Source organism: Arachis ipaensis, chromosome B9, assembly GCF_059453495.1.
Source record: "Arachis ipaensis isolate K30076 ecotype BB chromosome B9, ASM5945349v1, whole genome shotgun sequence".
In the NCBI taxonomy this organism is placed as follows: Eukaryota; Viridiplantae; Streptophyta; class Magnoliopsida; order Fabales; family Fabaceae; genus Arachis; species Arachis ipaensis.
In genome coordinates, this window is record NC_142444.1 from 1,495,337 (window position 1) to 1,509,087 (window position 13,751).

At 34.0% G+C, this 13,751-nt stretch overlaps 1 protein-coding gene and 2 pseudogenes across 2 annotated transcripts; all 3 read right to left on the reverse strand.

Annotated features, from left to right (window-relative positions):
* Positions 1 to 1,031: 1,031 nt before the first annotated feature.
* Positions 1,032 to 4,517, reverse strand: LOC107614698 (uncharacterized; annotated as a pseudogene). Its single transcript, XR_015899786.1, has 3 exons — positions 3,884 to 4,517; positions 3,087 to 3,249; positions 1,032 to 2,334 (listed from the first exon to the last, which is right to left on the reverse strand). The product of XR_015899786.1 is annotated as an uncharacterized LOC107614698 (transcript).
* Positions 1,859 to 2,431, reverse strand: LOC148543504 (uncharacterized). The gene has a single exon (XM_088498043.1). It carries the CDS (start codon positions 2,429 to 2,431, stop codon positions 1,859 to 1,861), a length of 573 nt encoding a protein of 190 aa, XP_088354169.1.
* A 4,726-nt stretch (positions 4,518 to 9,243) lies between the features above and the next one.
* Positions 9,244 to 10,849, reverse strand: LOC107614697 (uncharacterized; annotated as a pseudogene).
* Between the last annotated feature and the right edge of the window lie 2,902 nt (positions 10,850 to 13,751).

Below are 13,751 nucleotides of genomic sequence, written 5' to 3' on the forward strand. Positions count from 1 at the left end.
ATAAAACTGGTGGGTGGATAGGAGAGATACGTAAAAATTGTAACACATTTAGTATCCATTGAAGTTCACAAGTTGTGTTGGAAAGTACACAATATTCTGCTTCAGTGGATGAGCGGGCAACAGTGGTTTATTTCTTGGTCTTCTAAGAGACTAAAGAACTACCTAAGAAAAAAAAATTGTGAAAGAATAAGAAAAGAAAAGAATGCGAACTTTTATTGATTGTTGATTGATTTTCAGAGGGCGCACGCAATAAGATTGATCTTCAAAAGGCGCGTGGAGCGCAAAAAGAGTGCAGATGGAACTGCTAAAACAGATGTAGATTGAACTTGCTGAAATAGAATGCAGACATGACTGCTGAAACAGAATGCAGACGAAACTCTCAAAAGAAGGTCAAGATGAAACTGACAGGCCATAGTAACTATTCTATGAATAATAGTTGTTTCCTGTTAGAATAGATGTAACCAAGACTAATGTTAGATTTTTACTTGGATGGATGTAATAGAAAAAGAAGTAGGGTAATTTTTCACCGAAAAAATGATAACTTATGTATCTTTTTCAAAGAGGATACCAATGCTCTGATACCATATCAAGAGCATTTGCAATTCTGCAATCAACCTTAAAATTCTTCCACATTATTCTCCTTATTTATACCCTTCATTTCCTACATGGGATGATAAAGATCATCTTAAGTTCCCCATATGATAAAAGATTATCTTGAGCTCTCCATAATAATAAGAGAACTTCTTCTGCAAGTGGTTGGGGAGGGGAATGTGTTTCCTGTTAGAATAGGTGTAACCAAGACTGATGTTGGATTTTTACTTGGACGGATGTAATAGAAAAAGAAGTAGGGTAATTTTTCACCGAAAAAATGATAATTATGTATCTTTTTCAAAGAGGATACCAATGCTCTGATACCATATCAAGAGCATTTGCAATTCTGCAGTCAACCTTAAAATTCTTTCACATTATTCTCCTTACTTATACCATTTATTTCCTACATGGGATGATAAAGATCATCTTAAGTTCCCATATGATAAAGATTATCTTGAGCTCTCCATAATAATAAGAGAAAATAAAAATTAAAATTGTTAATCATACAATGGGATTAAATTCAACCACGGCAAAAAAAAAATTCAGAATCTAAATATTTTTTTATATTAAATAAAATTCAGATTCTTGTTCATCCTCTAATTATGTAAACCTAATTAAGTAATTTAATGTCTCTAATTCTAACTTTTCTGACTTAGTCATGTTTCCTTAATTGAAGATAAGGACGCAAATTTTTGGCACCAATTCCACATGGACGAAGAGTATCTGAATACGGAATAAAACGAATAAATGTAGAGCCACACCCATGGTCACAAATTTCCGAGAGCACCATATATTTCTCACTAGTTAAACCATATGTGTAGACCTTCTTTTCCGTAGCAAAAACAAGATTACCATTCAAAACAGTAAAGCCTCTAATCACAGGGTTCTGTTCCACTAAACCCATTCCTTTCACTCTCACCTTCATGATCCTTCTCCATGAACTCGATTCATAGTTTGTTAGAATCCAAACCGTAAACACACGCTTTCTCAATCTAACTAAGCAAATAGTTTGATAGCCAGCAACTTCTCCCCATTTGAAAATATTCATATGGCAACTGTTATCATGAGAACCCCTTCTTGCTTCTTTAGGAACCCTTAAAAACTTGGTTTCAACGCTTTCATTTTCATCATTGCCGTTTGTGATTTCATAAGACATGATATAAGGCCTAAAATAAGTGCTATCTTCAGTAAGATAACTGTAGCAACCCGAGATGAAGTGAATGGCGCCATTACAAATCACTGGCATGTCAAATATCAAATTCCTAGATCAAGCAAAGAAACGGTTCTTCCTTAAGCTCCAAACACCTTGTTTATGACTATAAACATGGCAATCAAAATGTGAACTCCACTCTTCATTGTCAAAAAGAATCAACCTGTAATTATCAGAGTCGCATTCCAGTGTCATGGAGACACTATAAAGATTCTCTCGCTGCTGCAAGTGGTTGGGGAGGGGAATGTGTAAAAGGTAACAAGTTGCTGGATTGATGATAAATAATTCTGTTGGATGAAGACAAAGAAGTAAACCGTTGCTTGAGCTTAGAATCTTGAGCCGCGATCGCGCGATGAATCCTAGCATGTTTTCAGGGATGCCGGAGGAAAGTTCCTCTCCCGGCAGAGAATGCAACTCGACGTGGTCGTGGTGATTCAGATAGACATCTCTTTGAATGAAGAAGCATGAAGGACGATCTTTTTTCAATGAGTTTTCTGCTTGTTTTGCTATAAAGTATGGAGTTTCTGGAAGCTCTGAAAAGAATTTTGAAGAAGATTTGAGTTTGTGGATTGCTTTTGCAGGTAACAAAGACAATATCTCTAATAACTCATCATTAGACATTGTAGCCATTGTAATCAAGATCAACGATGACTTATTTGTTTGAAAGCAAAGAATGAAAATATTTTATTGATTGTTTATTGATTGAATTGTAAACTATGAAGGTTAAACTAAGTATATATAGAGTATTGGCCTATGAAAGATAAAAATATATAAAGATAAGATAGAGATAAAGATAAATGTAACTATAAGATAAGATAAAGACTAAAATCATAATTGAATTTGGACTTGTTTGGGTGAGCTTGTAAGAAAAGATCTTTTTTCGAGTTATCTTTTTTTAAAAGATCTTATGAAAAAGTAAAAGTAATTTTATGTTTGGGTATCTCATGCAAAAAAATCTTTTTATCTATCAATTATATTTGGATATAACAATATAAAAATATTTTTTGTTTATTTATTACATGAAAAACATTTTTTTTTAAAAGAAAAAATATATTTTAAAAAAATATGTAAATTACAGCTTCTCAAAAAAGATATTTTTCTGATTTTTCTAGTGTTTTTATTTTTACTATTCGAAATTTACCAAATACATTATTGTTAAACTGAATTTGTATACTGTGAGATATCTTTATTATTGTTATAGACTAAGGTGAAAGAATAGTTTAATACTTTTCATTCCTATTAACTTTCACAAAGTTTAAGTTACAAAGAAGCAAAGACAACTCACCCACCCGCTGATCATTCAGAAAATCTGTGCCCTCAAGATCTAAATAATGCAAATGGTTACACTTTCTCAACAAGCGAGAAATCCCATGGTATCCATATCCCTTACAGCACTGCAGAGAGAGTTTCCTCAAGGGAAGGCCTTCTTCCGCAACAGCACACAAGACCTCGTCAGATATACGCAAACAAGACAGATCAAGACAAGTGAAACCCTTCAAATTTACCAATGCATCAATGAACTCCGAAATCTTATCATGCGAACCGCTAAAAGCCAAAGACCTCAATTGGGATCTCTGACGGATCGCGTTAGCAATGTGAGTTATTTTCCTTAATGCTTGTTTGGGACTATTATTTTGATAAAAAATTTTTTTTTTTAATAAAAAAAGATTTTTTTATATTTTTTAATCTATTTGATAAATTTTTAGTAGTAAAAATAAAAGTATTAGAAAAATAAAAAAATATTTTTTTAAAAAATTTATAATTTACATTTTTTAAAAAATATTTTTTTTTAAAAAAAATATTTTTTATATAATAAATAAACAAAAAAGTATTTTTATATTGTTATATTCAAACATAATTGATTAATAAAAAAATTTTTTTACATAAAATACTCAAATATAAAATTATTTTTACTTTTTCATAATATCTTTAAAAAAAATAACTCAAAAACAATTTTTTTTTTTTTAAAAATCACCCAAAACAAGCTCTAAACTGCTGGTTGATTTAAGAACAATAAGTTCTTCTAAAAATGACAATTCTGACACAAGGTGGAAATGTGAGAGTTCCGAAATTCACGGTTACCTGAAACATTCACCTTTCTAAGCTTCTTAAGCTCTGAAGCAAAGGCCTTTACACGGGAATAATCTGTTATCTCATCACACGGAGGGAAATTCACATCGATTTCTTCTAGGCTCGGGAAGCATTCGACAATTAAGCCCAAATCCTGAGGCATGAAGGAACAGTTGAGTGACTTCAAAGTTGGAAACTTTTGGGAGAATTGTTGCAACCCATGTGAAGGGAAGGTGGGTTGGTGGGACAGGTCAAGGGAACGGAGTGAGGGTAGGTCGAACAAAGCAATTTGGGAGAGGAGCGCGTTGATGTCACCCGTGAAGTAGCGCGTGATTTTGATGGTCGTCAGGTTGGGAAAACGGCGGAGGAGGGTGGGAAGGAGAGGGCGGACAGGGTCGAGAACGGCGAGGTCGGTGCGGAGGCGGTTGGTAAGGGAAAAGAACTGGCGGGAGACGAGGGAGAGTGATTTATGCATGAGTGAAAATTAATTTGAAAATTAATTTCGTGATCGAGAGGGTCGCTGATGTGTTTGAAAATTAATTTCCAACACTCATCTGGTAAATGTGGCTCTTGGTGTCTACAAATTCTTGATGGTGATGATGGTGGCGGCGGCGGTGGAGCCATTGTCTACGATTTTTGTGTGGAAAGGATTTAGAGAAAGAGTTTGGGATTATAAACTATTCCATTTAGATCTTTTAAATTTTTTATTTTTATTTTAATAAATAAAGTGAGATTTTTTATTATTAAATAATTTTTTTATAATTTTTTTAATTTTATATATAAAATAAATACTGTTAAATCATATTTTATTTTTTAAAATAAAATTTAAAATTTAAAAAATACAAATTTATAAACTATCAAAGTGGGTATCGTCTTAAATGATTTATGCATGAGTTAGGCTAGAGAACTAATTAGGTCCGAAGCTTATTAGAGTTAATTAATTAAAAAATAAATTTATTATAAACATTTTTTTTATAATTTATATTTTTTAAATTTTAAAATTAAAAATTAAAAGTGTTGGTTGAGGTGATTTATATTGGAATTAGATTTTTTTAAGTTCAAACATTTAATTAATATTATTTTATTCGATACTAAATAAGAATGAAGTCAACTTTAGTCAATTAATTGAAAAATAAATTCGTTATAAAAAAATTTTTACTATCTTAACTTTTCGAATTTCAAAATCTAAAAATAAAAAAGAGTTAATTTAGTTAGCTTATATTATAATTAGTCTCTAGATTTTTTCTTAATTTAAATATAAAAAAAGTGTTAGCTATATGTTATGGTTATTAATGAAAAGGGGAGATGCATGAAGAGAGCTTCACAAATTGCAATACTAGGTTAGTTATAAATACGGGACACGTGGTAATTGATCTAGATGAGCGGGGACCAAGGCGTAATGCTAGAGAGAAGGTTATTAACATGAGGTTGCAAGAATATGCTCTTGAGGCGTGTGTGGTAAATTCTCCCTCCTGTATCCGATGACAACTTCTTTGAACCTTTTATTCTTCTATTCTTTTCATTGCTACTTCTTTCCTAATTGTTAAATCTTTTCCTCCTCTTCTAAGTCTCTTGATGGATGCTCCCTCTAGTTGAGATGCAGCTGAATTTTTATTCCTTAATTCTTTTATGACTTCATTTGTTGTTATCACTTCATTTAGTACTTCCTGAAATTACTGTCCATTGAAATTGATGTTACTTCTTCACAAATAATTGAATAAATATTTTTTGTTAGTGAAATTTTCTATTGCAACACCTTTTCATTGGTGTTTTCATTGACCATGTCTGTCAGGGACAGCATGAGAATGAAATGTATGGAGGCAGAGATTAAAAAACTTTACCAGATGATTGAATCGGCGGTGGAGGAACATAGAGCTGAGAGGGCTAAAGCCTTAGGCTATGAATCTCAAATTTGACACGCTTCAATTCTCTATTACGCAACTGCTCCATAATCTGCACCGCTCCAACTCTCCTTCTCGTGAGTTCTTATATGGTGCGAGCTCAACTCGACACCCGCAATTTCGCGCGTGATTGCAACCCCGAAGGGTGAACGTCGATCTGCCGAAATTTGATGGGAGTGATGCCTTGGGTTGGATTTTCTTCATAGATCAATATTTCAATTTCTTCCGAGTTCCCGTTGAAGAACAGGTGAGTTTAGCAGCGGTTTAAATGTCGGGAGCGTCCATTCCATGGTATCAATTATCACAGCGAGCGGCACAATTTCGTTCTTGGACTCAACTCAAGAGGGCGATTGAGCTCGAGTTTGGACCTTCATTGTTCGAGTTTCCCAGGGAATTGCTCTTCAAGCTTCAACAAGATAGAACAGTGAGTGAGTATTATTTTGAATTTGTTGTTTTAGCTAATTGTACTTTGTGACCTAATGCACGCCAATTCCTTCATCCACTTCTTCCTACACCACCACAACAGCCCCTACCAAATACTACTAGAAATTTCACTCGAAAATTTACTCTGGATAAAGTCCAAAGTAAAAGGAAAAAAAGAGTTATGTTATTGGTGTGATGAGAAGTTCTCAGCGAGCCATCATTGTACCAATAGGCACTTCATGTTTGTTAGAAACAAGAGACTAAACTGGAAAAATGATTTGTGTGTCTATTCAAATTGTCTATTTAAGTTGTCTAGAATAATACAATATAAAAGGGTATTTATAGGTACTAAGAGAATCGTAATAATAAAGACATAATCTCCTATAATAAATATTCAGATATACTAAATAATACTAATTGATCCTAATTGATCCTAATTATATTCTAACATCCCCCTCAAACTCAAGTGACAACTTGAGTTTGAAATTTATTTAAAAATTAATACAACGAAATAAAAAAAATGCATAAACTAATAGAACGGGTGCAGACGAAACTGTCAGAAGAAAGCACAGACGGAACTGCCACAATCTGAAGGATGTGTAGATGGAACTGCCAGAAAGAAAGGCAGACGAAACTGCCACAAAGAAACACAGACGAAACACAGACGAAACTGCCACAAGGAAACACAGACGAAACACAGACGGAACTGCTACGAGAAAACGCAGACGGAACTGCCACAAGAGAACACAAACGGAACTACCACGAGAGAACGCAGACGGAACTGCTACGAGAGAACGCAGACGGAACGTTCACAAGAGAACGTAGACGGAACTGCTGAAAGAGAGCGAAAACTATATGATTTCTCATAAGAATAGGTAAGCAGCGGATGACAATGATGTTTGATCTTTCGACTCGGAAAAATACAAGACAGAGAAAACAGGCTAGTCGGTGAGGTGAAAAAGTATCAATGGAGTGACAAAAGGTAAGAAAAAATAGCATAGAAAAGAAAGTGCAAAAACTACGATGATTTCATCGCAAGAAAAATAACATATTCTCTTCAAGGAGGATACCATGGCTTTGATACCATGTTAGAAACAAGAGACTAAACTGGAAAAAGGATTTGTGTGTCTATTCAAGTTGTTTATTTAAGTTGTCTAGAATAATACAATATAAAAAGGTATTTATAGATACTAAGAGAATCGTAATAATAAAGACATAATCTCTTATAATAAATATTCAAATATACTAAATAATACTAATTGATCCTAATTGATCCTAAGTATATTCTAACAATGTCATTACAACTTGAATTGGGGAATGAGATGGTGCCAGGGGAGCCAACGATTATGTCTATGGATGAGACCGCAAACTTAGAGGGGTTGAATCAATATATCATTGAGCATCATTTATTTTATAACATGATGCATGGTACTGAAGGCCCTTAGTTCTGTACCATTTTTTTTAATTTTTTAATTAAAAGCATTAATAAAAAAAATTTGTATTTTGGAAAGTGAACAAATTATTTCTCAGTAAATTAAGGTTAAATTATGACAAAATTTGTGAATGTATTTATAGATTTTTCAGTAAATCAAATTTGTTATATGATAAATGATATTGATAAAGTGTTGCATATCATCGTCTAATTGATAAAAAAAAAAAAAAAAATCAATTTGACTTAAGATTATATTTTTCAAAAACTAATTTAGAGTGCACACCTAATTTTTAAGGAGCATTTTACCATTAACCCAAAAATATCATTGCTTTTTTCTGCTCAAGTAGATAATAATCCATTTGGTTAATGAAGAACAAGAAAGTGATTTCAGTTTAGTAGTAACTTACCTTTTAAGTTAAGTGATTAAGTGAGATAACTGACCCTCGATTTTAAAGTTTATTTGCTTAGCTTGTTAACATAACAGATTTGCTTTTGATTACATAGTACTAGATATGTGAAAAGAGTTTCAGATTCAATCTCCATTAAACATACCAATTAAGCAAGGCAAGAAACTTTGACTAAATGAAAAATTAATTAATCCTAAAACAAATCAACCAAAAGTGTATAATTTCGGTGAAGACATGAATAGTAACTGTATTTGAATTATGTTTATATGAGTTAATTTGCAGAATACTTCATATATATGTATGCCAAATTAGTTATTTTATTCAGTTTTTGAATCAGTAGCCACACTTTAAAATATTTATCACTTTAAACTTGTTTAGTGTATTTAGATATAATTTATTGTTAATACATTGATTTTTTAAAATAATACACTTTCTTTTATAAGTAAAAATAACATACTTTAAAACGAAAGAAGTGTAGTAATTTTATTAGGATAACATAGATGTTATTGATCTGAGTTATATTATGTTATTCCATAATACTTGAATAGACAAGAATTTATAAGTTCTTGTGTCATAAATTCTGGACATATAATTTTTGTATAAAAGAATTAATATCATTGGAAGAAAAATAATGCAAGATAGAGAAAAAAGATATCATCTTTAGCTTATAAACAGAAAAGAGAAACAAAACAAAGAACAAGACTAATAAAGTAATAAATGAAGGGAATTAATATTTCAAGTTTTCTTTTTAAACAAGTGTTCTTGGAGGATTGGTAATATTACTACTACTACTAAAAATTATCAAATTTCTTTTAATAAATACATTATTAATATACTAAAAGATTTTAACTATATAATTTTTTTATTATTTATCAAATCCTTTAAAATACTAGTCACAAAAAAAAAAATCCTTTAAAATACTTGTTGGCAAGGCTCAAACTCTTAAATAGTGAAAAACCAAAGGTAAGAGCCCAAAACTCTTCATCCCTAAGAAAGTGTAGAGCTTCTTCCTTAGTAACATACAAGTAAGCAAGTGTTAGAAGATTCGAATCCCGCCTTGTTGCCTTGTGAATGCAGTAACTCGTTGGCTAGCGACAAACTTTTAAATAGAGCTCAAATCTGCAACAAATTAGTTCTTGACCTATCAGGTTGGAAGAGAATCAGTTACATTAGTAATCCCAGGCAATCCCAACCAACAACCGCGCAATCCCAACCGACGACCGCGCAGATCCCAGCCGACGACGCATCCATGACTTAGGGAGAGATCCCTCCGGCCCGCATCACTAGCAAATGTTATTTTTCTCAACGATGACCTTGCCAATAACATCCAAGCAATGACATCAGTAGATATGTTTTGACAAGAATACAAACTTATCATTCTTAGTTGCTTGCAATTTTTTACCACCTGCTTTACCCCACTGGCCGTGATTCTGTAACAATATTCCAATTTAAGTTCTTTTAAGTTGTAACAATTCTTTGAAATAAGAGAGAGTTCTTCGTTGCTAATTCTCGACCATGACAAATTCAACACAAATAATGTAGGAACTTCAAAGTTAAATTATTAGCCAAATAGAGAAACTTCACATGAGAATAATTCACAACCAAAAAATTCTCCTCCACCTTCTTCTTCCCAAGACAGGTACTTTCCATCCTGATCTCAGTTATCAAAGGGCAGTTACGCATTATGGCGAACAAACTCAAATCAGTAAGCTCTCTATTCCTATTAAGTTTCACAAAGTTTAAGTTACCAAGAAGCAAAGACAACTCACCCACCCGCTGATCATTCAGATATTCTGTGCTCTCAAGATCTAAATATTGTAAATGGTTACACTTTCTCAACAAGCGAGAAATCCCATGGTATCCATATCCGATACTGTATTGCAGAGAGAGTTTCCTCAAGGGAAGGCCTTCTTCCGCAACAGCACACAAGACCTCGTCAGATATGCACGACCAAGACAACTCAAGACAAGTCAAACCCTTCAAATTTACCAATGCATCAATGAACTCCGAAATCTTATCATGCGAACCGCTAAAAGCCAAAGACCTCAATTGGGGTCTCTGACGGATCGCGTTAGCCATCTGTCTTATCACACTAAGCTTGCTGGTTGATTTAAGAACAATAAGCTCTTCTAAAAAATGACAATTCTGACACAAGGTGAAAATGTGAGAGTTCCGAAATTTACGGTTACCTGAAACATTCACCTTTCTAAGCTTCTTAAGCCCTGAAGCAAAGGCCATTACACGGGAATAATCTGTTATCTCATCAGAATTATTCGGAGGGAAACTCACGTCGATTTCTTCGAGGTTCGGGAAGCACTCGACAATTAAGCCCAAATCCTGAGGCGTGAAGGAACAGTTGAGTGACTTCAAAGTTGGAAACTTTTGGGAGAATTGTCGCAACCCATGTGAGGGGAAGGTGGGTTGGTGGGACAGGTCGAGGGAACGGAGTGAGGGTAGGTCGAACAAAGCGATTTGGGAGAGGAGCGCGTTGATGTCACCCGTGAAGTAGCGCGTGATTTTGATGGTCGTCAGGTTGCGAAAACGGCGGAGGAGGGCGGGAAGGAGAGGGGGGACAGGGTCGAGAACGGAGAGGTCGGTGCGGAGGCGGTTGGTAAGGAAAAGGAGCTGGCGTGAGACGAGGGAGAGTGATTCGTGATCTAGATGGTCGCTGATGTGTTTGAAAATTAATTCCCAACACTCATCTGGTAAATGTGGCTCTTGGTGTCTACAAATTCTTGATGATGATGATGATGATGGTGGCGGCGGCTGTGGAGCCATTGTCTACGATTTTTGTGTGGAAAGGTTTTAGAGAAAAAGTCTGGGATTATAAACTATTCCATTTACATCTCTAAATTTTTTATTTTTATTTTAGAGAATAAAGGGAAATTTTTTATATTTTTTTAAATCTCATTTATAAATACTGTTAGATAATACTTTATTCTTTAAAAGAAAATTTAAAAGATCTAAATTTATAAATGATCAAAGTGAGGATCCTTGTAAATGATTTATGATTTATGCATGAGTTTGATTAGAGAACTAATTAGTAGAATTGGCAATGGATAGGGTAAAGTAGGGTTTGAACTTTGGACCCTACCCTAATCCTATATGTGGGTTGAAAATTTTATTAAAATTCTATTCTACTCTATCTACGAATTGAGAATCTCTCAACTCTAACTCTACCCGCACCTTAAAATTCTAAATCCTACCCTACCCTATCCTACTCGCAGAAATATCAAATTTTTTCAAAGTAAATATAAAATTCAATTATTTCGAATTTTATACATATTAATAACATAAAAAAAAACTAATGGTTTAAATTATTAAATTAACTAACTAGTTTTAGTGGTTATTCACTTATTGTAAGTCATTACATAAGGGAGGTTGTGGGTTCAACTTTTACTTCCTTCACTATATACCTAATTTTTATAAAATATGTGTTATATATGATGTGCGGGTAGAGTAGGGTAGGGTACACCCTAAACCCGTACCCTACCCTACCCGCAGGCATACCCGGATCGGACCCTGCCCTACCCGAACGGGTTGAACCGGGTTGGGTACCCGCGGGTAGGGTATGAATTGCCAGCCCTACTAATTAGGTCGAATCCCGCCTTGTACATGCAGCAACTAGGGGTGTGCATGGTCTGGCCCGGCCCAAAAATTTGGCCCGGTCTCGAACACTTTAAGGGCTAATTTGGTGTGATTTTATTGGGTTTAGGGCGGGGTAAGGGTCTCAAAAATAGACCCGGTCATTATTTAGGGTCGAGTCCGGACCATAGCTCGGGTCACTCGAAATCGGTTCGGTGGCCCGGTCATCATACACAATTAATATTTTTTGTTAGTGAAATTTTCTATTGCAACACCTTTTCATTGGTGTTTTCACTGACCATGTCTGTTAGGGACAACATGAGAATGAAAGGTATGGAGGCAGAGATTAAAAAACTTTACCAGATGATTGAATCGGCGGCGGAGGAACATAGAGCTGAGAGGGCCAGAGCCTTAGGCTATGAATCTCAAATTTGACACGCTTCAGTTCTCTATTACGCAACTGCTCCATAATCTGCACCGCTCCAACTCTCCTTCTCGTGAGTTCTTATATGGTGCGAGCTCAACTCGACACCCGCAATTTCGCGCGTGATTGCAACCCCGAAGGGTGAACGTCGATATGCCGAAATTTGATGGGAGTGATGCCTTGGGTTGGATTTTCTCCATAGATCAATATTTCAATTTCTTCTGGGTTCCCGATGAAGAACAGGTGGGTTTAGCAGCGGTTCAAATGTCGGGAGCGGCCATTCCATGGTATCAATTATCACAGCGAGCGGCACAATTTCGTTCCTGGACTCAACTCAAGAGGGCGATTGAGCTCGAGTTTGGACCTTCATTGTTCGAGTTTCCCAGGGAATTGCTCTTCAAGCTTCAACAAGATAGAACAGTAAGTGAGTATTATTTTGAATTTGTTGTTTTAGCTAATTGTACTTTGTGACCTAATGCACGCCAATTCCTTCATCCACTTCTTCCTACACCACCACAACAGCCCCTACCAAATAATACCAAAAATTTCACTCGAAAACTTACTCTGGATAAAGTCCAAAGTAAAAAGAAAAAAAGAGTTATGTTATTGGTGTGATGATGAGAAGTTCTCAGCGAGCCATCGTTGTACCAATAGGCACTTCATGTCATTACAACTTGAATTGGGGGATGAGATGGTGCCAGGGGAGCCAACGATTGTGTCTATGGATGAGACCGCAAACTTGCAGGGGTTGAATCAATATATCATTAAGCATCATTTATCTTATAACATGATGCATGGTACTGAAGGCCCTTAGTTCTGTACCATTTTTTTAATTTTTTAATTAAAAGTATTAATAAAAAAAATTGTATTTTGGAAAGTGAACAAATTATTTCTCAGTAAATTATGGTTAAATTATGACAAAATTTGTGAATGTATTTGTAGATTTTTCAGTAAATCAAATTTGTTATATGATAAATGATATTGATAAAGTGTTGCATATCATCGTCTAATTGATAAAAAAAATCAATTTAACTTAAAATTATATTTTTCAAAAACTAATTTAGAGTACACACCTAATTTTTAAGGAGCATTTTACCATTAACCTAAAAATATCATTGCGTTTTTCTGCTCAAGTAGATAATAATCCATTTGGTTAATGAAGAACAAGAAAGTGATTTCAGTTTAGAAGTAACTTACCTTTTAAGTTAAGTGATTAAGTGAGATAACTGACCCTCGATTTTAAAGTTTATTTGCTTAGCTTGTTAACATAACAGATTTGCTTTTGATTACATAGTACTAGATATGTGAAAAGAGTTTGAGATTCAATCTCCATTAAACATACCAATTAAGCAAGGCAAGAAACTTTGACTAAATGAATCAGTAGCCACACTTTAAAATATTTATCACTTTAAATTTGTTTAGTGTATTTAGATATAATTTATTGTTAATACATTGAATTTTTAAAATAATACACTCTTTTTTATAAGTAAAAGTAACATACTTTAAAACGAAAGAAGTGTAGTAATTTTATTAGGATAACATAGATGTTATTAATCTGAGTTATATTATGTTATTCCATAATACTTGAATAGACAAGAATTTATAAGTTCTTGTGTCATAAATTTTAGACATATAATTTTTGTATAAGAGAATTAATATCATTGGAAGAAAAATAATGCAAGATAGAGAAAAAAGATATCTTCTTTAG